The following is a 26,053-nucleotide window of genomic DNA, read 5'->3' as shown; positions in this document are numbered from 1 at the left end:
GTGTGTGTGTGTGTGTGTGTGTGTGTGTGTGTGTGTGCGTGTGTGTGTGTGTGTGTGTGTGTTGATGATCAAAGCTCGTAGATGTGTGAGAGAAAGAGAGTGACTTGCATAGCATCTTTTGCATTTATTTGTGTGTGTGTGTGTGTGAGAGAGAGACAGAGGGTGTGAATGATCAAAGCGCATGTGTGTGTGTGAAGGCTTTTGATAAGGCTGACACCTGAGCCTAGAGCAGCACCACTGGGAGATTGTGGGTAGATCAAGACAAGACCTCTAGACCTGAGGGTTTGAATGCTACAGCACAACAAAAATCAATCCAGAAAGTATCAATCAATAGAAGAAAGAAAGAGCATGATTACTATGATGCTTTAGGAAACAGGAAGAAAGTAGAGAGGGATATGAGTGGGGAGGAGGTGGAGGATGAGTAGGTGGGAGTACAGCAACTGTCTAGCAAAGAAGTAGAAACCAAGTTTTGTTGTATTTATATTCTTAGGATGTAAATCAGTTTTACCGAGTGAGTCTTAATGTCCACACATGGACTCAAAGACTATGACATATGTTGCAGATAAGTCCTTGAGGGCTCAAGGCTGTACTACTGAGAAATCGGAAAGTGCTTCAGGGCTCTCTGGTGGAATTTTTGAGCCCACAGTTTTTGCAAGACTGAAATGCTGAAATCTTTGCTTGAGGGAATTATCCTCAAGGGGCTGTTGAAGTGGATGTTCAAAATCATCCAAAAGGGGAAAGAAAAATAACATTAGAGGGGCTACCAACTAACAACGTTTAGGCTAACATGATACTGTGTTTTAAATTACTGTCAGACAGTTTTATGAAACCACATATGAACCCACACCCTTAGTGTCACTTCTTAGTTTCACAGATGGACCTCTAACCCAGGCAGTATATTAATTCACAGAGTGCTGGCCCAGTTCTCAGGCTGTCCTTATAACCTTTGCACTCCCATGCTCTCACACTTTCAACAAGCACGGAGGTGACGCTAATTATAGTCCACTAGGGATCACAGCTGATATTGTGGGTGCACATTGGGACTAAGCCAAAGTGATACACACCATAGCAAGACGAGAAGAGCAGAGGCCGGACAAGGTGAGAAGGGAAGGGATAAGACTTACATGGTGAGTGTGTGCGTGTGCCGGGGAAGGTGACACTGACAGATTTGCTAGTTGCTGCTGTTTTTTTGTGCACACACATGCACGCACACATTCAGAGACACTTACACAAATGTCAATGACCTCTGCTGACCTAACCTGCAATATAAATGTCTGCACACCCACATGCTGTTCTCGCAAAAGGTTTGCAGCTCCCTTGGGGGTGCAAAAAGATGGAACATGCTACTGTTAGGTGTGTTTCTTGTGGGTCATGCATTGGTGGTATGGATTAATAGGCTATTTTTGAAACTGCACTACACTAATACAGGAGATCCCACACTGTGCTCTTGCACAGCACCACATAAATTCAGCCACTAAAGTTTTTATCCCGCTGTGTGGTTGTCAAGAGGAACTAACTACTTTGAAGAGGGTGCACAAGAACTTTGGTCTCACTTATGAAAGAACATGTGGCTCTTTGTTATAGCCCTCTCCTGAATTGTTTTTAATGTGATATATAGCCACCAAGTGTTGCTGCTGCATCACACTTAATGCTTCATAGTGCCATGGGATGTGTTGTTTATGGGTAAATGCGTGAGGCTTTTTTTCCCAAAGAATCCACAGTGTCGTTGATTGTTTTTTACTCCGTTAAGTGGAGACATCACTTTTTAAAAAATATATGTATATTTTACCAATTTCCCACATTTAATGATGAGATGAAAAATGAGATTTCCTATATATTCCGCTCTGTCCTAAGTGAATATCATACATACACACTCTCATACACAAATGCACATGCCCAGATAGATATCAGAAGACGTTTACATTATATAACAAAGCCTTGGAGCCACAACGGCCCAAGTGATATTTGGGGACAACACAAGTTTTCTGCTAAACTAAACAACTTTGGAGCCAATTGCAGTCAGTTGGATTAAAAAAAGAAGAAGAAGAAAAGAAAAAAAAAACGCAAGAGATTAGAGTAATGATATGCTTGCCAGCTTCTTTTGTAATGGGCAGTGCTCCCAGGAACAGGGAAAAAAATGAAAAAGAGACATGGCTAAAATCTGTACGCTTTATTGCAACATTATGTCCCTAAATAACTGAAGCAGCAAAGCGGATGAAACTGTTGGGCCACTAATGCCAAATGTTCCTTGAAATGTTGTTACCTTAGTTGTAGAGTAGCAGTGGAGCAGAAGAGGATGCTTTTATTTTCACGTGTATTACAGTATAGTGATATTTTTTCCCCTGCATATCCCAGCTTGTTAAGAGCCTCAGATTAAAGTCCAGGGTCAGCTATGATATGTTGCCCCTGGAGCAGATAGGCCTAAGGGCTTTTCTCACAGGCTCAGTGTAGGAGTTTGGAAGTGTTGGGGCTTTAAACCCTGACCTTCTAATCAGTAACCTAGAGCGTTAAAGTTACACTAACGGATTCAAGTTTTTTATCTTATTTTTCTTTGTATCTTAAAAACAGATTGAAGTGGAACAATGAGGCTACGCTGACCCTTGATGTTAAGGATATGTAAGGGCATTTGTTTCTGCAAGTTAGGGTACATTTTTTTAAATTTTGATATTTAGTTTTTTCAGATAATTGCTACTGATAGTCAACGTGTGCTTTTTCGATATGTTACTGATCACACTCGCACAGTGTCACTCCTGGAGACTGTCCAGAACAAACAGACTTTGATCTGTTGACCACTGAGCAGTTCCACAGTTCCACTGGGTGTTGAGGGCTTTGCTCAGTGATAGTAATGAGGGCGAGGTGAGTGTTTCCTTTTCACCTTATCCACGTGATTTTTTTCCTGCCACTCTGGAGATTGAAAGAAAAGTACACTTGATAAGAAATAAAAAATAAAAAAAGAGAACCAAATTATAGACATTCCTGCACTTGGTTGCGAGTATAAACCTTCTAAACCTTTAAATGGCTCGCAACATTTAAACTTTGTGCACATTGTACGCATAAAAAATATGCGTACAATGTGCAATAGATGAGTACAACAACATGTCACTGAACAAAAACTCACTGTTCTGTACTCTAAATGATGGCTATGTTTATCTTTGTCTATATTTATTTATATTATATAAGGTCATGACACCGTGTGAGAATTTTATCCATTAAGCAGATTTCCAGTCTGTTATGGAACCAACACAAACAAGCAAACATCCTCTAATGAATGGACAGTTTCCAGTTAACAGTATTTAAATGTGCTGTTAACTAATGAACCATCCTAAAATATGATTCTGTGAGCCAAGTAATTGCATAGCTCCACTGTAAGTCTTACCTAGCAGAAGCTGAATGTACTGAGGGAGTAATTTATTTCATAGTGCCTAGGACTGCCTTTTATATACATTTTGGAACAGTGATTACTCTCAAGACAATAAGATTCAAAAACATTTATCACACTTGAATTGATAAATATTATGTAGTTCTGCATTACTCATACATTTACATGTTTGATCTAACGTCGTTGTAGAGGTTCTAGGAAACTACTAAAATCATTTTACAAAGTAGCAGGTGGAGCTTATGCAGAAATATTATGGAGAGCATCGCAAACACATTTGTTTGGATATATAGTTAATACCAAATGTTAGCAGACTGCTGTGAGCCTGAAGGGCTCAACTTCATTAATGCAAGTGAGCAAGGGGTTACTGCTGCACTGATAAAATGCTCTGTGAGACAGGATTTCAGACCTGAATCATCGCTATGAATATGACCACCACCGTATCATATTACATACCAATGCCAAGTCCTGCATACTAAGTTGCATCTGTGTCTTTTTAACATCAAATTAATTAATATTGGGGACAGCATGTTAGTGTAGTACTTAGCACTGTCACCTTACAGCAACAAGGCTCCTGGTTTAAACCTCTCAGTCGGATGCATTCTGTGCCGAGTTTGTAAGTTCTCATGTGCCTCCGTGGACTTCCTCCTGCTCTTTGCATGTTAGTTTAGCGGGTGACTCTAGCTGTAGGTAGTTGTCTGTTTCTCTGTGTTGACCTTGTGATTGATTGGTGACCTGTTTGGGCTAAACAACAGGTTGGATGAATAATTAGTATTGGGTTGGTATTCTACGTCCTTTCGGTATCTACTGTTCTTTAATAATACGGTTTTTATATGTCCAAGAACTGCAGCTACGTGCACACTTTTAATTGTGCAGTAGTATCTCCACAATTTGCAACAATCAAAATTTGTGTGCATCAGTGTGAGTTCATTTAATTTAGAATACCCTGGTTTTGTGTACTTTGGTATGCATATTTTCAAATACTGTGTTTATTTACTACTTTATAAAACATGTGGCTATTGTGCTGTAGTTGTAAAATATCTAAATAACATTCTAAAATCTATTAAATGAAAAGCTTCTAATAATCACCTTCTGTGCACAGCGCCATGCGGAGGACAGTACGGTGGATCTGAAGGGGTCGTTTTGTCTCCAAACTATCCTTTAAACTACACGACAAAACAGACTTGCTCCTATTACATCACAGTGTCGCCTCAGTTCGGTAAGTGCATAATTACAAAACTGCTTACAGTCAGTCTTGTAATCAAAGCACAGAAGACTTGTTCAAATTTTGAAATAATCATTTGTCCAAATTTGTTTTTATTTGTCTATTTTTTTTTTTTGTCCAGTGGTGTTTGGTCAGTTTGCTGTCTTCCAAACAGCAATGAATGACTCAGTGGAACTGTTTGATGGACCCAATGACAACGCCCGATTGCTCAGCTCCCTGGCTGGTTCACATTCAGGTGAGTCTGTTGATCAACTCTAGTGCCAGAAACAGCCAGACACAGCCTGAGGAATGCAGTTTTTATATTTTTTTAATATTACATTGTCATCAAAGAAACTGTTGTTTTATTGTTTTTTCACTTATATATGCATGATATTATACTTTTGAAAAGCTGCCCCACCTACAATTTTCCTTTTTTTCCTTTTTTTTTGCACTGTTGAGCTGTTTTCGAAAGAGAAAAATAATGAAATCTTCTGTAAGAAAGCAGCTCTGGGGGGCTGTAGAACACAGCACCAGTGGTCGTTATCACAATTTATTTGACAGTGATGTATTTGGTGAAAATCCATTACGGGTTATCTTTACAAGAGGAAATCAGCAGTGGAAAGCGTCTCACTGGGGCCATACAACATACAGTAGCACTGATACTCCTTAACAGAATCCTCCATGGGTTTTCTTATCTTCCAACTTTGAGTCACCCCAGCTTGCCAATGTTTTGAGTCTTTACACAGTAATACAGATGGATGGAAATAGAAAGATATGACTAATTTGATCTAGATGAAAGGATATTAATAATAATTTGTTAAGTAAAAAAAAATATAATGATTAACATCGTTGCTGGTAAAGTGCGAAGGCATCGCCTCAGAGTTTAACTTTTGTGTGAATTTCGTGTGTTATGGCCTGGAGGCACGCTGCAGGGGAATCCCCTTAGAAGTGACGTTTAGTTCCTTTATGTCAAAATCATAACTTTCAGAATATTTTCTTTCTTGTGTTTATTCTTTTTCTCCCCCACTTTTTCTACCTCCTTTTGCTTGTAGAATTATAAGGGAAGAAAATGACTGTGTTTAGTAAACAATGTAACTACAACTACGAGTAAAGTTCCTTATAATAGTGGAGTGGTTTAGAGTTTGATAAAAAGACAAGCGAGCTTACATTTTTGCTCTTTTGTGCTCATAGATCAGATGTGTTGACTGGATGTAGCTGCCTTTTTTTCTGATAAATACAACCCGTCTAATTTAATTGGTAATGGTATATATAGAATGAATGACTCATACCTTGAAGTTCATTTGGGTTTTTTGCGTTGAGGTTTTTTGTTTTTTTTTTGGCTGAAAACGAATGAAACATACCACGCTTTACAAAATAATGTTATCCGCATCATTACCCGTTACTCACGCACGCATTCACATGTGCACACACGCACACACACATACACAAGAAAAAAGGGGGCAAACAGCTTTGTAGCACATTGTTCCACCTAACTGACTGATTTCCCTGACTCACAAACATATTAACTCACATACACACATACCAGACTTACACATACGCACACACATCCTGATCCCCGTGCTGCTAATGATGGTTCTAAATGTCAGCCACACCAGGCCATGTTTTACCCATTTATCATTGTTACTTCATTTGCCTGCGTATGTGTGTGCATATAAATCTCTGTTTGTATATGCCTGCTGAGATGGTGTGTGCACGTGTGTGTGCGTCTTTGTTTTGCATTTTAATTCTTGTGAGGCACATATTTTACCAAAAAGCGAAAAAGAATGAAAAACCCTGCTTATTGCTGAGTTATGAATGGAAGCTGGTACTCTTAAATATATAGGCACTTAACATATACTTAAATGCACGGTGAATGTTTGTGGAACTGAGAGTCTGTATCTTTGTAGCACATGTAGGTTTAAAAAGGATCTGTATGTTGTTGCTGTTGTCTTCTACTTTTAAAGCTTCTACAAAAACGTTTTTGGATTAAAATTCATTTTGAAATCATTGTGATATATGTGTTTTGTTTTGTTTTTTTCTCAGGAGAGACGCTGCCATTGGCAACTTCCAATCAGATCATGCTCCGGTTCAATGCTAAAAGTGGCCAATCAGCTAGAGGCTTTCACTTTGTCTACCAAGGTAATTCTCTCTGTGTTTGACATGTGTTCACTTAAACACAATAACATATGTTCAATTCAAGATTAAATTTAAAGTCGCCCTGCTCATATGTTTATTTCCTGTCTTTCCTCATCTTGAATCATGTAATTCCTCTCATTATTGTAGCTGTCCCTCGGACCAGTGACAGCCAGTGCAGTTCAGTACCTGAGCCTCGGTATGGCAGGCGGATTGGTTCAGAGTTCTCAGTGGGCTCTGTGGTTCGGTTTGAGTGCAATCCAGGATATCTATTAAAGGGATCCAATGCGATTTGGTGCCAGGCGGTACCAGGTGCCCTTGCGCAGTGGAACACAACAACACCAACTTGTATAGGTAAGACTAAAAATTGTCTTAAGCATCAATAAAGTCCCCAGTTGTTTATAATTTTGGATAACTGTGCAAAGGACCCCAAAGGCCACACGTAGTTTGACTTTAACCATCAGACAGACTGACAGCAAAACAATATCTCTTTCAAATCAATGATCCAGTTTTATCTTCCAGTAAGAATGATATCACATTTGAAACACAACAAAGGAGATAACAATAGATAACCAAAGGGAGATATATCTGTTTTCCCTGGCATGACTGTAAATATTGCCAACTGTCATTTTGAGAGCCAGGGTGAGAGTCATCAGTATGACTGCTTGATGTCACCTAGCAAGCAGGACCTTAGATCCCTGAACAGGTCTGTGCAGATTTGAGTATTATTAAGTATTAATGCAAAATCTGGATAAGCGAAAGACTGAAGGACTACCTGAAAAAAAAACCCAGAAAAAATTAATAAAACAACTTAACAGCTGTCCTCTGAAACAAACAGCAGCATTAAGCCTAAGCTCTTCACCATCAATGTCATACTCGTTGGCATGCAGTGCATTCTGGGATACTTCGCTGATGACATTTAAAATCCCCAGAGAGCACTGATGAAAACGCAGATGAAAAAAGGCCTTGAGTAATTAGTCCTTTCTGTGAAGCATCTTGTACTAGTTAATGAGAGTAATGATTGAAGTTTAATTCTAAAACTAAATGCATCCGTATGAACTCTAGCGTTCCTGTTGAGAGCTGTGTTTTTTGTAAAAAGCCTCAACTTTCACCTCAGTTTATGCCATAAAAGGTGTTTGTTTTCCTATTTTTCCTGTCTGGCTCGCTGTTGTTATAATTTGAAGACCATATTGTGTGTTTTTAGGAACGAAGAGCCATATTCCAATATCCTGCCCCATCTGTTGGCATTTAGTTATAATGTTTTGCCAAGAATTGTGGATTTTATGTCTTCATTCTAGTTCCCTGCAGTGGTAATTTGACTGAACGTCGCGGGACAATACTGTCTCCTGGCTATCCTGAACCCTACCCAAACAGTCTCAATTGTCTGTGGAGGATTCATGTCAGTGAAGGGGCTGGGATTCAGGTACAGATATATATATACACTTAAATATAAATGCATAGTCTACTGGATATACACTAATTTTGGAGGAAGCTGTTGGCTGTTGTGTTCATTTATTATCATTGTTGGCTATTTAGATCCAAGTAATGACATTTGCTACTGAGCACAACTGGGACTCTCTGGAGATCTACGATGGAGGAGACATGACAGCTCCCAAATTAGGGTCATTTTCTGGTAAGACAGCATGCTCACACATGCACCTAAATGCATTAAGTTATGCACAGACACACATGCAAACAATGTCCTATGATGGATGAGAGATGACAGCTTCTAAACTATGGATACACACACACACAAACACACAAGATCTATGATGAATTAGATATGGCAGCTCTTAAACTATAGATACACACACATATGGCATACACCGGAGAGCTGTGATGGATGAGTTGTAATACCAAAAATATGATATATATCTTAAATAAAGAATAAATCTTTTTAAGACACAGAATTCTTCCAATTCTAAGCAGTCAGTAAGAAGAGTGTCACCATGAGACTGAAGGTGGAGGAAAAGGAAAATAAAAAAGGGATAGAAAGAAGACAGGCAGGGATAAAGAATGATCTAACCTTTTATGATTTCCCTGCAGAGTTTCCCCTGTGACCTGCCCCAAGCACATACCTGTCACACAGCTATCACACATAAAACATGTTGCCCATAGGGCAACGCACACACCCACCCACACACAACTGACTGCGCCCTTCTAAGGAAGGCACACCGGGGAGCTACCCACTATAACCACAGTGATCTGGTGTTGACCACTGAGCAGCTTCACTGGGGCAGATAAGGGCCGCTTCACATAAGGACATTAAAATGCTAGCTATCCATGGAGGGTGAGGGGTTGTTCACCTTCTCTGCACATAATTTCCCAGCTGGTCCTGGGATTTAAATAAGACTTATAGTCTAAGTCTTGCTGAAAAAGAGGCACCATTATGTAGAAAGGGGTTCCTTCCTGTATATCTAATATTATATTCCTCAAACTTTAATGCTTTTTCTAATCATTCACCTGGTCTATGATATCTTTATTTTTTGTGTTTTTTCAGGGACAACAGCTCCTGCTCTCCTCAACTCAACATCCAATCAGCTCCTTCTTCACTTTCAAAGTGACATCAGTGTGGTGGCAGCAGGCTTTCACCTAGAATACAAAAGTAAGGGAACACTGTTAATATTCATACTAGGATAGCACGATGCAATGCTAGATTCATTGGCTGGAAAGAACATACTCGTTGATGCACAAGAACCAAGAATTGAATCGATTTTGGGTCTCTTCTTTCAAGAATCTACAAATGCACACAGACAACAATACAGCCAGAACTTTAACATTAAATAGCAAGAGTCAGTGACCTGAACTGGTACTGCCTGAGAGCATGCACACATACTGAGACCCACACTGGAGCACACACGCAGAATGCTCACCTGGAGGGACTTAACAGAATCAACTAGACTTAGACACACACTCACTTGCGTGCACATACACACACAAATATGTAGATGGACAAAGGTATAGACACAGATATTAACATCATGCTTTTACACACCCGTCAGAGCATGGTTGTGCTTTTTAGTCCTTTGTAGTTGTTTTAACTTAGAATCACTTCTAGATCAATGAACATGTCCCCTTTTGTAAATATGCATGGGGGTTTCAGTGTTTGTGTGAATACGTGCATTTCTCTGTGTGTGTAGCGAGTGCACATATTTGAGCCTCCGTTGTCTGTTTTGCTACGCTCTGAATTCCTTGTGATGGCATGTTGATGCACACAAACTAGCAAGATTGGTCACTTTTAGGGATGCTATATTACTTCTGTGTGTACACACACACACATCTTGCCTAGTGTGGTAGACCCCAGCCTCTATGGATCATGTGCTCAGAGTTGTGTGCTGCCATGATTAGTGCCTCTGTGCTGTCTTTCAGTCCAGCTTTGTCCAGCTACTGGTAGAATTTCTGGATGTCAGCCACTTCATCTATCTGCTGGTGGTACATACCGTGCAGGGGCCTGTCCTTCCATGATGGTTCCTCCTCTTCCTCCTCTTTCTTGAGTTTCTGCTGCCTGAGGAATTCACTGAGCACGGAGTCGGTTGGAGCCATCCTCCTGATGTATTCATGGACGTTGGCTGTCTCATTCTGGACTGTGGTGCTGACACTCACCAGCCCCCGGCCTCCTTCGTTCCGCTTAGCATATAGCCTCAGGGTGCTGGACTCGGAGTGAACCCCTCCATGCATGATCAGGAGCTTCCTGGTCTTGATGTCACTGGCTTCTATCTCCTCCTTTGGCCAGCTTATTACCCCAGCAGGGTACCTGATCACCAGCAGGGCATAGGTGTTGATAGCCCGGATCTTGTTCTTACCGTTCAGCTGACTCCTCAGGACTTGCCTGACCCTCTGCAGCTACTTGGTGGTTGCAGCTTTTCTAGCGGCCTCTTCATGGTTCCAATTTGCCTGTGGGATCCCCAGGTGCTTGTAACTGTCCTCTATGTCTGCAATGTTGCCTTCTGGTAGCTCGTCCGCTATGATGCCTGACAGGAGCGTCCATGTGGTACTAAGGCAGGTTATTGGTCGGTAGTTGGATGGGAGCGGTCCCTTTGGGGGTCCTTGAAGATCAGGTCTGTCTGGCCTTCGGTTAGCCATTCCGGGTGTCTCTCGTCAACTAGCAGCTGGTTCATCTGTGCTGCCAGACACTCATGGAGTGCAGTCAGCTTCTTCAGCCAGTAGGTGTGAACCATGTCAGGGCCTGGTGCTGTCCAATTCTTCATACTGGAGACCCTTTCTTGGATGTCTCCCACTGTGATGGTTACTGGACTCTGTTCAGGGAGGTTGCTGTGGTCTGCTCTTAGATCCACTAGCCACTGAGCATTGTTGTTACGGGTTGTGTCCTTCTCCCATCAGGGAGAAGTATTGCTCCGTCTCCAGCCTTGGTGATGCTGTTCTCATATTGTTCCCCTGCCACTGAGAGTACACCTTGGCTCATTCTGTGGAGAACAACTGGTTCATTCTCCTGCCTTCTATCTCTCTGTTGTACATCTTCAATCAGCTGGCCAAGGCTGTGAGTCTTTGCTTAGCAGTTTCCAAGGCCTCGGGTATGGACCTTAATCTCTGCATCTTTTCAACTTGGCTGTTAATAATGGATACACAGAGATTGTTGAGGCGTGGCTCAGGGGAGGGTAGAGAAGGAAAAGGGAGGAGTCAGACGATAAATGATAGGTAAGGTTAGAATGAAAGGCTAAGGGAAAAAAGTGAAGGACACAAATCTTCACTGTTGTCCATATTCTTATGACCATGTGTCCTTGTAGCATTTCTGTCTTCTCAAGTAATGTTTTCAAATATATGCCAAATACCAACCCAGTACATGATATTTAATTTTGTTTACTGGAAAGAAATCTTTTTGTTCTTTTCATGGAACCCAGTTCCTTCCCAGAGCACCTTAAAAAATATCTTGCAGGTTTCACACTAGAGTTTTACTTATCTTAAAATGATTGTCAGCTCTTCATTATGTAGCAGACGTTTGCCTTCCAGAGAGGTTCTGTACAGGAGACCCCAACACAAAGTAGGCTTTTAACTTTTTTATTAAACAAAGTTTTCCGGAGATGAGTCAACCTACCTGTTCAAAAGGTGATCAGAATAGATGCATAAAAATTATTATTTGACCACAGTTGATACTTCGATTTGATCCTTCTTTTAAACACTATTTTAAAAAAAAACTTGCAAGACATTAAAAGACTAAACTCTTACTGATGATTTCAACTTTATGATCTTCAAATTCACAATCAAAACTCAAATGATAGAACTATTTCTGCAACAATATCTCTTATTCACCCATCTTTCACTGCACCGTCTTCTGATTTCCCAAGAGGCAATCTCAGTAACAGAAACTTTTAATCCGGAGTTCCAAAAACAAACTATGACTATTTGATTCGTTTGTTACATATTGCTAATTAGCAGGTTACTTTAAATACTTTAAATGGATGTATCTGGATGGGTAAAGTTGCTGACATCTTAGCACTCTCCCCTTTTGTCCAAATATGATCACCTCTGTGTGTGTACAACATGATGACAGCCATAGCACCTCAAACAACACCTCACAACCAGACTTAACAAACACTGTTATGGAAGCTATCTTTTGCATATTTTCCATGTATTTACTCTGGGTTTTCTATAGGAAGAAAGATATCAAACATTCATGAGTAAAAAAATGTCAGTGTGGGAGCGTGTATAAGTGGGCAGAAAACATCTCCTGAAGACGTGAATTTTGTAATTATATTTTCATAATTTTAGGCAGACTAGAGGGTGTTTCATCTGAAGGGCAGAAAGAGGGATCTTTTTCCCTTGCCTGTCCTCACATAAACTGGAACAAAAGTATTGTAAATCCAGTCAGTTAGACTTAAATGCTGACACTGTCTAGTCGTAGTCTAGTGGCCCTAGTGGAGTGGTTTGTGGTGCTGTCAGCATTTCACAGGGCATTACTGCTCCCTCATTCCCGGGGAAAAACAGTGCGCTCGCACACAGAGAGAGAAAGATGGTCAGCCAAATGGAATACTTTCATTGATCAGTTGTCATGACAGCCCGCTGATTCTCTGCATAATAATACACTGTGTGTGTGTGTGTATGCGTGTGTGTAGAGTCTCCCGCAGCTTTTTCACTTTTGGTCCATCTAAAAAAAAAAAAAGAAGTACCCTTCAGTCCTTCTTCAAGCACTTTCTCATGTACAAGTCGCTCATGCGCACACACTCACAAATGTCATTCAGTGAATCTCGGCCACCTGGATGCGTGTGCATGTATTTGTGGTGAGCCTGTGTGTGTGTGTGTGTGTGTGTAAGCTCAGTGGGCTCGCAACGTTTTGCTGGTAGGAAGGTAGATAATGAACCAAGAAGTCCACACACACACACACACACACACACACATACAAACATTCACCCCTCTGTCTCCTCTTCTTTTGCTCTCTATCCCTCTCCCACCCCTTTGTTGCCATGGTAACCGCTCTGGGGCAGGCTCCTGCGGAAGTTTCCACAATTGTCTGCACTACACCGCACAGCACACACACACACACACACACACACACACACACACACACACACAGATACACTCCTACCGATGCTATTCGATAAGGGCCTGCTGCTGTCAAACTTATTAAGGATGTGTTTAACCTTTATTGTGTTGGGAATACATAACCAAAAGTCATTGTGTTACCTTCACATATTTTTAAGCACGTCTCAGAAGCTGCTGTCGACATCGAAAAAGTTCACGCTTTATCATTGTACTAGCTGTCAATTCTAAAATGAGCTTTGTGTATGACAAAAAGACATTAGAGCTTTTGTGACTTAATCTTGTGAATTATATATCCATCAAATTAATCTCTATAATTATAAAAAGCCAGCCTGCTCAGACACACTATTTTGGGGTATACAAACAACTTATAAACTTGGGTAAACTTGTGTGTTTGTTGTGATGTTGTTTTATAATCAGTTTGTTCATGTCAAGATAAAGGTCACATATAGGTGAATGAGGAAGACAGGAAAGGCTTCCTGGAGATACTGCAGTTGAAGCTTAGCAGAGAGCACAGGGAAAATAAAACGATTTTAGTTGGCCATAAGATGAACGACTATAAGGACAAACATTGATTTTCCATGTCTGCGTAAAACTTTTAGAACTGATGACAACATCACTTTTACATTTTCTTTCTGTGTGCTCAAGTCCAAAACACATGAATGGACCCGGAGAGTGAGAAGACAAAATAACAGTGAAATTATGAATAGTAATAACATAGTTCATTGTGCTTTTGTTCATTTCATACATTGTTACAGCGGTTGGACTTACCACTTGTCCAGAACCAATGATTCCAGCCAATGGAATTAAAACTGGAGACAGATATATGGTCAATGAGGTGGTGGCATTCAGTTGTGAACCTGGTTACACTCTGCAGGTAATGAACACACTCACACAAACTGACCATTAGACAAATGTTCAAAAATATTTTTACCCTGGTGTCATATAGTAGGTCATGGGTTTTCATGTATTTATTTAGGAGTATTAAAACATTAGATGCTTATTAAATATGAATTTTCCGGTTTTGAAAAATGCCATTGTTATGCCTTTGCTTCCACTTCCTTTAAAACCCCCCCTTTTTTTTTTCTTTTTTTTTTTTTTTACAAAAAAGGGAAAAAGAATACAGTTACCTGGTGAAGATATATCAGCATTCCTTACACTTACATATTTTTTAACAAGTTTAACCACTGTGTGATTACTTTCAGGGTCACTCTCACATTTCCTGCATGCCGGGGACAGTGCGTCGATGGAACTACCCACCCCCTCTATGCATAGGTAACGCGCTCAAATGCAAATACACTGCACCGCTGGCTAAATTGTGTTACGAGTGAGCGATTCAGTTTGGAAGAAAATATGTTCTACTGGTGTATCAAAGTGACATAAGTACTCAGGCACACTGGATATGTTTACTTATGTGTGTGTATGTGTGTGTGTGTTATTTGTACCCTTTATGCAATAGTGTTGTGTAACCTTGATGTTTGCATGGAAACTTAAATAATTCAGTCCTTGGTAAAAGATCTCAGAAGCCGGTTCCAGTTAAACTCGACTTGACATGTCAGGACCACCTTTCCAGACCTGCTTTACCTATTTCTGTAAGAGATATTTGCATCAACCCTTTTATGTCCAAAAATGTCTATAGAAAAGGATGCCATAACAAGGCTCTTACTTAAAAAGATATGTATTATTCACCACTGCGGCTGATGAATTTACAGAATTTTGTGAAAAACACATCACTTGAACTTCACTTTCGAAGCAGTGATCTTTAAACTACGTTGTTCAGTGTTAACAGTGTGTTTGTTTTCCCTGTGGTTTCAGCTCGTTGTGGTGGGGTGCTGACTGAAATGAGTGGTGTCATCCTTAGTCCAGGTTTCCCTGGCAACTACCCCGGCAACCTGGACTGCACCTGGCAAATCACCCTGCCAACTGGATATGGTAAGTAGTATGGATGTAAGAGCATTCCTAAAAAAAAGGTGTCACTTTCAGTACATCTGCTGGCTAAGTTGTTTGTAGCACAGAATCTGCAGCAGATTTATATCTATATATTTGTTTGCTATGTGCTGGTAAATACAGGAACTGGAAATTTTAGGGGGACGTAGTATTTATTATTTTGTGTGTATGATATACATTTGCAAAAAGTGTAATAGATTATGTAAATTTAAAAAAAAGAAAACCTGGGCAATAAATGTACAGTTGTATTTTTGATGCAAGTTATCATGTACAAAAAAAACAATAAAATAGTCAAAAAATATTGCAGTGAAAATAGACAAAAAATATTTCAAACCATGTAAACGTACTGCACTCGATTAGTAAACGTGCACCATGTGTGTATGCTGTGTGCACATTATGCAAGTAAAGTAAAGTTCTTCTTAGTATTGAAATAATGTACTATCAGGTCTTTTATATAGTCGTTTATAGCATGTGTCTTTATAATTTGCATTACAGGAGCTCATATTCAGTTCCAAAACTTCTCTTCAGAAGACAACCATGACTTCCTAGAAGTCAGGGCTGGTCCACAGCACAGCTCATCCCTTATTGGTCAGTTTACTGGCTCACAGCTCCCACCCCCTTTACTGAGCACTACCCACCTGACGATCATCCACTTCTACAGTGACCACTCAGAGAACCGGCCAGGATTCAAACTGACCTATCAGGGTGAGTTGATGGGTGGTTTTTCTCTTTTTAGATCTCTTTTGTTTGTTTGTTTTGGTTTGGGGTTTTTTTAGTCAATACAGTCTTTACAGATATCAGACCCTGAATTATTATTGCAGGCATCTACAGTCCCTCAAGGGTCACTATGATAACAGACCTGTGTTGAAATGAGTCCCATTGTTTAGTTTGTCCAAATTTATTCAATGCAATGATTCATAAAAATGGTCTGCTCAAATGCTCTGAATAAATTAATATCCCAAACCTAGTAGCCACAGTGCAAAGCTTTCACAACTCCAAGAAAGAAAGTATTGCTATGAGGTTTTGAGCTTTGATCCATGAATGAGTCATGCTAAAGACTTAAAAATCTCATGGCTTTCCTCTCATCATTAAAAATGATGGATTGTTAGTAAGCCCCTGTGAGAGACTGGCATCTTGTCCAGCAGGCTTTACTTGTAGCCCTAAGTGCTTCACTTCAAAGACACAAGAGATGCACTGTAGGCCTATATGCCAGCATAACTAGAACAAGGCTTATTCAATTTCAAATAAGCAAACTCAAAAATCATGTGCGCATTAATGTGAGTTCCCTTTTTTCCTCTGATTTGGAAGTCCTCTAGCACTGCAGTCAGTATCACTGTTATCCCGCTGTTGTTTGTAGAGGATGCAGACAAGCCTCCTCACGTGGAGTTGCACCAGATGCTTTTTTTTAACAGTTCTTTGATGAGAAGATGCAATGCAGACAGAGGTCCACAACACCTCCAACCTCGGTGCATGCTTTCTCAATATTACGTACACACTCTGGTTTTGTATTCAAGGGCATAACATGTTACAGTTAAAAAGGCTTAATAGCTGCAAGCAAATTATTAAAAGCTAAGTTGGATAAGCACTCTATGCCAAAAAAAAATCAGTGTGAATACATACACACACATTTCAACTCAAATGTCGCTTATAAAAGCTTAAGGGAGTTCTTATTCCAGTTTTAGGTTTTGGCACGCTGACATTGCTGCACCTTTTAAGTACACTTTTGTACATAGAAAGTTTAAATGTTGCCCTGGGAATCTGCTGGAACCACATTCTTGGCTGTAGTTTCATTACTGCGAGTAATACTCCTTCCAAGTGCACATCTTTTGGCCTTCATTTTCCACAATCACCATAGTTCTTTATTACCTCCATGAATTTCTGTGGTGTCATATCCTTTCATATTCACTCATCTCATTGTTGCTCTCTTATGAGAGATCTGCGTCTATCACATCTTTCTGTCTCTTCTGTTCTATTTCTGCAATGATCTGTTAACCTTATTAGCTTTTGTTTAGCTAGGATCAGCTGTATTATTTGTTGCATGTCCTGCTTGGACTTGAGGTCTTGCACTGTGAACATCCTGCCCCTCAAATGCATGTTAAGCCATTCTTTCCTACCTTTTACAGCCTGCTGCTACCAGCATAGACCACACCCAAGAGCATTTTGCACAATCTGCATTGTGGATGCTGTCTAGTGCAGCAGACACAATTTGTATTGACCAGGTGCTGAATGCTTGTTCTAGTGTTTTTAGGTGCTGCCTTTCTCTCTAGCCTTTTGTAACAATTGGGATTCCGATATCAGCCACCTCTGCTCTCTGTCAGCGGCACATTTAATGAAGGAGCTTGACTTGCCATGACACTCACGCAGAGTGAGAACTGCCCTAAATATACCTGTGGTACTGACATTTCCTCAGGCAAGTGCTAGCATCCCGTGTATACCTTTGCCCGATAACTGTGTAGGAGGAGATCACATCTATTGATGTTGCTGCATTAGCTATTACTTGTTGTCTCTGTGGGTCAGAGATTCTTTTCAGTTTACCTCAAATCCATTACCGGTAGACAGAAATTTTTAAAAATGTAAGAAACTTGGAAAAATAAATGACTTTTTTCTTCCCCAGCTTCACATATCTCTACCTACCTCACATATATCTCTTATCTCTATCTGTAGGCTACCAACTTCAAAACTGCCATGATCCATTTCCTTTTGCAAACGGTGACATCATCAACAATGATTACAGCGCTGGGCAATCTATAACTTTTCAGTGCTACCCTGGTTATGTTTTGATTGGACACACAGTGCTAACATGCCTGCATGGTATCAACCGGAAGTGGAACCACCCATTTCCACGATGTGAGGGTAAGAATAAGTCATAGCTTCTTGATATATTAGTACTTTGGAAAATATAAATACTTTTAAATTGGTTTTAAAAATAAAGATGTATTTAAAATGTGGAGGTCGTATAGTAGAAAGTTTATTTCATGCTGTTACACCCTTACTAAACAAGCAGTTGCATTTTCTAATGTAGACATTTAGAAAATGAAATTTTTTTTTCTTTCACCTGTATCACAAGTTGACATTGTAAACAATTAATTAGTAAGTCACTTATGTCACTTGGAACATTTACTGGATAAATTATTTGTAAAATTATTATTCTGTCACTTCTGTCGCTTCTTGTTCCAGACTATTAATTACATTCCTCAGTGTTTGCTGTTCAGCAGTCATTCTTGACTTTAGTTTTTTAGCATTTTAGAAAAAGTGAAAATTATGTTATAATTCTGCTTTTTACAGCTCCTTGTGGCTATAATGTCACAGCTGAAAATGGGACCATCTACTCACCTCAGTACCCAAATGAATATCCAAACTCCCAAGATTGCAGCTGGCTCATCACTGTTCCCCACGGACATGGAGTTTATATAAATTTTACCTTACTGCAGACAGAACCCGTCACCGATTACATTGCTGTCTGGTAAGTCTGGGTACAGTTATGGCTTAATATTCATAAAAACACACGCAGACATATACTACACACGCAGAAATGAAGAAGTGTTATTTAATGTCTCATGCATGCAGGGATTGAATCATTGATGGGTAAGTCTTGAGTGTAGTTTCACTCTGTCTACTCTCTGCACATTAATGAGAATACACCAAAAATGTATCAACTTTTACTAAGATTATGCATTCAGTTGTCTGTCTCACACACATTCACACATTCTCCTCATATTTTAGGGCTATATATTGAATTTTATCCCTGGTATTGATCATCTTTTATTCATTTTTACTTTTCTATTTTCTCTAACGTTAATTATACATAAACTTTATCGTATATGTTCGTATGCAGAGACCATACACTATAACCTAGATAATAAAGTACATACGCACACATACACTGTGCTATGTAATGCATACGCAGACTCTTCAGCAGTAATAATAGGATTCAGTGTGGAGGTAAGTGTAATACGGGGTGTATGAGAGCAATGCATTTACAATGGGACCACTGACCAATTCAATCTAACTCAGTACCAAGGCCATACGCAGACTCAGAGAGGGCTCGGGAACTCTGGAAGTAATCATGAGATTCAGTTGGGAGTGGGAAATGTAATGAAAAGAGTGGCAGAGCTGGGTTCACAAATCTAACAAGACTCAGCTGGATCTGAAGCGCTTGGGTCAAGAGAAAATTTCACCTAATATGCATTAATTTTCCTGAATAATAACAGTAGATTTAAACAGTAGATTTATGAGGAAGGAAATTAAGATCCAGCAGATTTTGGTTTTAGCTATACTTGGTGCTTAGGTGAGGTCAGGCTTTACATTTCAGGCTCTAGAGTCAAGCTCTAGGGAGCAAGCATCAGAAATGTAGGCGGTGGGAAAGTAATACATTTACAGTGGGTGACTACTCGCTTTCAATCTCGCCAGCTAAAAGAACCATGGATTCTGCTATGGAGAGGCGTTATGTTGAATTATTTTGCAGTTGCAAATTGATTTCAGTGATTTATGTGTTTTTGGCACATTTCACAGGGAACAAAATTATAAAATCACATTCATAGATTGTAGGGAACCAAAAGAACTCGGTTATGTGAGATTAGTTCACACATAATAGCTCAATGTAGCTATATCTCAGACACATGAATATATTTGGAAGTGACCTGGGGCTGACACTGAGGAGCACAGTGCTTTTCTCATACCCAGTGGGATGCTATCTAACTTCCAGGGTCTTAGACAGCTTAAGAGCACCTAATCCAAAGGTCTACTGCATTATATGCATGTAAATAGAGTCTGCTGGCATTAATACTTATCACTTCAAACATCCTCTTATAAAAATGTTTCTTCCTTAATATTCTTTTTGACTTTTCGACTTACCCAGACAAAAACGAATATGCTTTTCATGTGGAAAATTGAAGCGATTTAACAGGAACAGTGGGTTTTACAGTGAATTACCAGGCTACATTAAATTTACTATATGAACTCAGGCCTGCTGCATTTTTTTCTTTAATGATGGAGTTTGTATTTGAAATACTTTTAATTATATGCATCAGCGGTGAACTGTTAATAAAACAGGATAACTGACGTTATCTAATTGAACTCATAAGAGCATAAGATCGCAGCCACAGGTTTTATAATGATTTGGGACTACTTGGATGCTCTAATTCAGTCGGATAGAAAGTGGAATAAGACAATGTTTGTGCTGCTGAAAACGGGTCACACTAAATATGAAAAAACAAACTTGCTCTCAGTTTAAAAGAAATTACTGTACTGAAAATGAAAGGGCTTTCAAAAAATGTCCTTTTTTACGTAGTAAATAGTACAGTATAAATGCTAATGAAATGGCCAAAATTGGACTTGGGAGTGGTGCATTCACAGAACGTTTCTTTGATTCAGACTGAGCAACAAATTGCTGCCGTTAGTAGAAGCTCACAATCACCAGTTGCATTTATAGTTAAGTCAGAGATCTACCTGTTACGCACGAAAACCCCCAGAATGCACTTGCACTGATGTGATCGTTAATTACTACTGGCTGCTCTTTGTGGTCACGCTGATTTCCTTTTCCTCTGTTTTGGCCTGTCATTACTCAAACTTGTTACAAATGTCTTTTGAATGCTCTTCATCTTGGTGTGTTTGCATCATATCGCAGTGATCCGTGGTTGCTGGTTTCTGTCCTGTACACCCCTGGGGTTTATGTGACAGCAGCTGCATCCAGATGTCAGGGACTAAAGCCAAACAGCCTCTGTGGTCTTCCACTTGTTGTGTTTGGCTGTATGCCAAATACCACTGCTAACAGTGGGCATCAGATCTAACATCAGGGCAACACGGTACAGTAGTTAATGGTGCTGGACACTCAATAAAAAAAGCAGTATTTCTTTATATACTTTAATATAATAATACTGGCAATATTTTATGCATTTCAGATGCTTTGTGTCACATTCAATATATCCCTGTGGTGGATGAGAATGAAATTTAGAATAATGTTGGTAAATAATTCAGATTTTATTCTCAGCTCAGAATAATAATTATACATTATCAGCATTCAATCAATATCAATGCAATATTTTGATATGCTCGGGGGGGAAAGTGGATTCTGAAATGTTATAACGTCTGAAATGTTATAAACTGAAATGATATCTAGAAAGATTAAGATAATAACCTGGCTTCAGAATGTAAACATCATTTTGCACCTGGAATCTCCAGATATCCTAAACTGTAAAATGCCCTCACCACAAAACAGCTCCTTTCCAAACTGCCCTTTGAAAGTATTCTGAAGATCAGGGTGTGGCTGCTGGGCTGGAGTCAGCATGCAACATCTGCTTTAACATCAGTCTGGATTCTTGGCCTAGCTTTGCATTAGCATGTTGTCTGTGCACACGCTTGCAAAGAGCAGACGTTCTGTTAGAAGGGGGTCGTTTCAGTCCTGGATGCACATTCCACTTTACAACAAAAACAACTTTTGAGGTTTTTCTGTTTTCTTTTCTATCTGCCTGGCGTGCAGATAACTGAGGAACCATTGTAACGCAAGCGTCGACATGACTGTAACTGTAATGTAATTACAGAATTTAGTATGGTAACATCTTACAGTACTTACTACATTACTGAAAAATGTAATGAGATTACAGTAACACATTACATACAACAAATCTCGGTTGACGAATGGGAAAGGGAGGTCAACAGGAGGTCAGAAGCAGAGATGAGTAGTCAGGCATCCAGCCTCTGTTTCTGCCTGTTCATGTTTCTAAAGTAAAATCACTGTGGAGATCGCTTTGAAGTTGTTTTGAAGTTTGGGCTGTTTTTCAATTTTGCTTTGTGTTTTCTGCTTTCTGTTCTTACCTAAAAGTAAGATCGTGTATGTGTCCATATTAGGGAAGGAATTTGTGCTGTTGTGTAGGAGTGTGGCCTATAGGTTTATATTGCTGGTAATTATGTGGCAAGGCCATTTTACGGTACTTAAGCAATTAAGTAATGTACTGTATTACTTTTAAGTTATGAGTAATGTGTAATAAATTACCTTTTTTGAGTAACAACTCCAACATCAATCGAAAATGAGTTATTTAAACTTATTTTGAAATTATGCTGAAATAGCTATAATATGATTATGCACAAATATTACATCACCTCCCTCTTGTGTTCATCATCATGTGTAAAATTCTTCCCGTGTATTATTATGCTTCGTGTGCCTTTGAAGGCAAACAAGTATGGTTTGTGAAAAACATAACCATGAAAAAATGAAGCTTTGATGGTTTGAATATCCACAAGTGCTTCATCTACCCACATCTAATCATCATGCACAATGACAAATGTCTAATGTCTTCTGGAGCCACATGCCTTTATTCAGTGTAATCAAGCCACATTACAATTAATTTGTTGAGCTGTTTGTTTCTCCTTTTTTCCCCCACCTCAAATTGATAGAAGACATATTTGGCCGCAGATTGTAACTAGGTTGATATTTTTGGAACAGTAACTGCCTACTCTCTAAATGAAGCCAAACAAAAACAGAGTAATAGCCACCGTACTCTCATTAGCCAAACTGGTCCTGGCAGTGGTCCTGGCTCCTGTTTTTATTTCTTACTAATACGATGCAGAGGTGCAGAATGATGGATGAGTGATGATTGATGGAGGGGTGCAGTGATCAACACTGTCACCTCGCAGTAAAAAAGCCCTTGGGATAGAATCCCTGTGCTTGCTTGCCTTCCACAGTCCAAAGGCATGCATGTGTTTGAATGTGAGCATGCGTGGCTGTCTGTCTTTCTGTGTTAGCCCTGCAATAGACGGGTGGCCTGTGCTGTCCAAGGTGTACCCTACCTTTCCCCACAGTGACAGCTGGGGTAGGCTCCAGCCCAGCTCCAGTGACTCCAAATCTGATGTGCCATTTGGATTTGTTAGGTGCTAAATCATGTCAGCCCCTGTCACTCTAATTACATATCTTCTCAATACCATCCTTTTCTCGGCTGCACTGTAATTTTGTCAGTCACACGTATTACAAAGTGCACAGCAGATGAGCAGTGCAAACTCTTAATAAATCTGATTTATTGTATTTTTTAACCTTCATTTCCAAAAGCAATGCTTACTTAGAATATGTGGCAGAGCTTCTCATTCTTTGTTCCCGACCATGTTGTTACATGCTGTTACCATGTTGTTTTTTGGTCTTCTTCACATAAGTATTTGACTTTGCATTACTAGCTTTATTAAATTTCTTTTATAGATGTATAGTTTTCTTTTGATTCACCGAATTAAATGTCACTAGCAAAACTTTTTTCTCTACAGTTTCAGACTTTTTGCCCTTTTTCAATTATAAATTATAAATAGAGCTCTGAAATACATCTATGTGTTAATAAATAGGAGAGAAAATGTCTTTTGGGCTAAGAAAGGTATTGCTATTGGGTTTGTGTGTTTTTCAGTGAGTAAAAATAGAGTCTAGAAATTCTAACAGTTTTAATTCAAATGACCCATATAGCACATTTTGATCTTCCAAATGAGCTCCAACACCTTCAGAAGACCTTGAATTATTGAGGAGCCAAGAGATCCCAGGCACTCTTCATGAATTAAAATTTTAAAACCCTTGTTTAATCCAATGGCATGTTCATTAAAAACCTAAAACTGGGCATTTAGGAGTGTTAGAAAATGTAACCTTTCAACAACATTCAATATTTAATGAGTGAAGTTAAGCCTTTAATCTGTGGGTTTTGTTCAACGAACTTGTTTGAAATGGGCGATAAAAACAAAGAAAAGAAGAAAAAAATATTCTTGCAGCCACTTTAGTAGACTAATGTGGACATTCCAGATACATATGTTTTATGTTATTACCAAATTCTGTTTTTTGTTTCATTTGTTTAAATGCAGTCAGCAGAAGGAAATCACTCTACAACTAGCAATTCATAACAGTTTGAAAGTGATTTTAAGTCCTTGCCCTTCTTTGGAGATGCAGCAGAAACATGTACACAGTGTTGACATATTACACTTTTTTTTTTTTTATTGACTGGATGTAGCCCTTTAAAAAGTTCATCACTAAAATGTATTTTCTTCAGTGGGAATCAACAAATGTACTTTTGTAGGTAATTCTACATTTATAAAAATATATATTGAGACGAGGTGTGGATCAATTTTTGCAGGCATGTCAGTGCTCTAGCAGCCGAATACAAAACAAACAACTAAACTACCTACTACTACTAATCATCTAAAAATGTGATTTTGCAACAACAAATTTTGAATAGAATATGAACTTCACATGCGCTATATTAAGAATCATTAATACAAGGAGTGAAACTAATTCATCATAGTTCAAACTGTGTTACCTTTCAGCATGTGCAATGTGACACTTGGTTCCTCTTCTTGCCGGTCAATAGTTTTTAATGTATCCATGTCTTGAGCTTTCCCATCAACTGTTGCTCTCTTTCTATTTAGGGACGGCCCAGATACATCCAGTCCTCAGCTGGGAGTTTTCAGTGGTAACACTGCACTAGAGACAGCCTACAGTACTAGCCCGAAGGTCCTGATTCGCTTTCATTCAGACTTTTCAACTGGAGGCTTCTTCATTCTGAACTTCCATGGTAATTTAAAGCAAATGGCTTATTTCTACATGTTATCTACATTTTGTTGTAGTCTTAGAATTAACAGTGAATAGCTTCGTAATATTAAGTCATAGGCCTTTCAAGATTAAACAACTACCGGGCTGTCTTTATTTGACTCTTTTTCATTAGTTTCTATTACTTCTTACTATTATTATTATTTTTTAAATTGTGTTAGTTTACTATCTCATGTTATGTTTTTACTTCAACAAAGGCATAACTGTGGGTTCTTCTTTTCCTCCAACAGTTCAAAGATATGCATGTTAGGCAATGGGTGATTCTAAATTGACTGTAGGTATGCATATGAGCATAAATGGTTTTCTGTCAGTTTGCTAGCCATGATTAATGAGTGACCTGTGCATGGTGAACCCTGCCTCTCAGCCATTATCTGATGGAATAGTCCCTTTTGACCCTAGTTGGAATAGTAGATTAAAAAATTGATAGACATATGGAAGACATTTGAAACCCTAGTTTCATTTTGGTGAAATGTGACCAGCCTCTGAGCAAAGTGCACTTATTTTAAAGTCAAATACCCTATAACTAAATCTAAGAGTTTGTTCTAAGGAAAAATATATTCATACACTATCTTCATTTTGTCAGGGGAGTTTATAAAAACAAGTCCTATCCAGGCAGTTATACAGGCAGTTATTTTATAACATTACAGGTAATTTGACTGTAAAATAAGTTGTGGCCCGTGGTACTTTACTTAACCCAAATTAAAGCTGAACATCTGCAAGTCATTGACATCTTGATTGTTCAATGTAAAATCCACAGTGGTAGAGTACAAAGGCAAAAGTAAAAAAAATTTGATCCAAATATGTTTGGATGATAATCACACTTGAATCCAAGAGTCTTCTGGAACTCTGGATTATGAAGATTTGAGAGTCGGGCTAATTGCTTATATTTCTTTTCACCATATGCTCTATTCTAGGGTTTTTTAAGAAAGTGATCTAGATATGCATCCAAATTAGAATTCCCTTACATGGAGCTTTAATGCTCTGCCAACCTTTTTGAAATTGAGCTTGGTAATCTTGCTGACAGAAACTAAACATATACTGGTAAATTATAAGGTTTTCTTACCTATTACCTTTTATAGGCAAGGTCTAATTTTTAGAGAGGGGTGAAAGTGTAAGGAAAGGTGCTGCAGTGATCTACAGTAAGAGAAAAATAACATGATTTTCGTAATATTGCACCAGGTAAATGTGTTTAAGACAACTCCTCAATAGTGAGTACGTTAACCCCTTTTTCCGTCTCTTCTCTTTAGCGTACCGTCTTAAGAAATGCCCTCCTCCCCCTGTTGTGGAGAATGCAGAGATGATCTATGAAGATGAGGATTTCCAAATAGGTAAT

General features: G+C 39.1%; 1 protein-coding gene across 2 annotated transcripts in view; it reads left to right on the top strand.

The window, feature by feature from the left end:
* LOC102314304 (CUB and sushi domain-containing protein 1) overlaps nt 1–26,053 on the top strand; it is a 451,203-nt gene that overhangs the window by 376,220 nt on the left and 48,930 nt on the right. For both annotated transcript variants that reach the window (XM_005915120.2, XM_005915119.2), the window contains exons 33-47: nt 4,479–4,595; nt 4,723–4,836; nt 6,624–6,719; nt 6,864–7,067; nt 8,012–8,136; nt 8,250–8,346; nt 9,214–9,318; nt 13,967–14,085; nt 14,414–14,483; nt 15,024–15,140; nt 15,651–15,860; nt 17,820–18,008; nt 18,441–18,618; nt 24,540–24,685; nt 25,968–26,048. In XM_005915120.2, the coding sequence (XP_005915182.1) occupies nt 4,479–4,595; nt 4,723–4,836; nt 6,624–6,719; nt 6,864–7,067; nt 8,012–8,136; nt 8,250–8,346; nt 9,214–9,318; nt 13,967–14,085; nt 14,414–14,483; nt 15,024–15,140; nt 15,651–15,860; nt 17,820–18,008; nt 18,441–18,618; nt 24,540–24,685; nt 25,968–26,048 (1,968 nt within the window). The remainder of the gene's footprint in view (nt 1–4,478; nt 4,596–4,722; nt 4,837–6,623; nt 6,720–6,863; nt 7,068–8,011; nt 8,137–8,249; nt 8,347–9,213; nt 9,319–13,966; nt 14,086–14,413; nt 14,484–15,023; nt 15,141–15,650; nt 15,861–17,819; nt 18,009–18,440; nt 18,619–24,539; nt 24,686–25,967; nt 26,049–26,053) is intronic.

Source organism: Haplochromis burtoni, unplaced genomic scaffold (genome assembly GCF_018398535.1).
Source record: "Haplochromis burtoni strain Fernald_Lab_line unplaced genomic scaffold, NCSU_Asbu1 Contig_11, whole genome shotgun sequence".
Taxonomy (NCBI): Eukaryota; Metazoa; Chordata; class Actinopteri; order Cichliformes; family Cichlidae; genus Haplochromis; species Haplochromis burtoni.
This window is presented reverse-complemented; position numbering and strand designations above follow the sequence as displayed.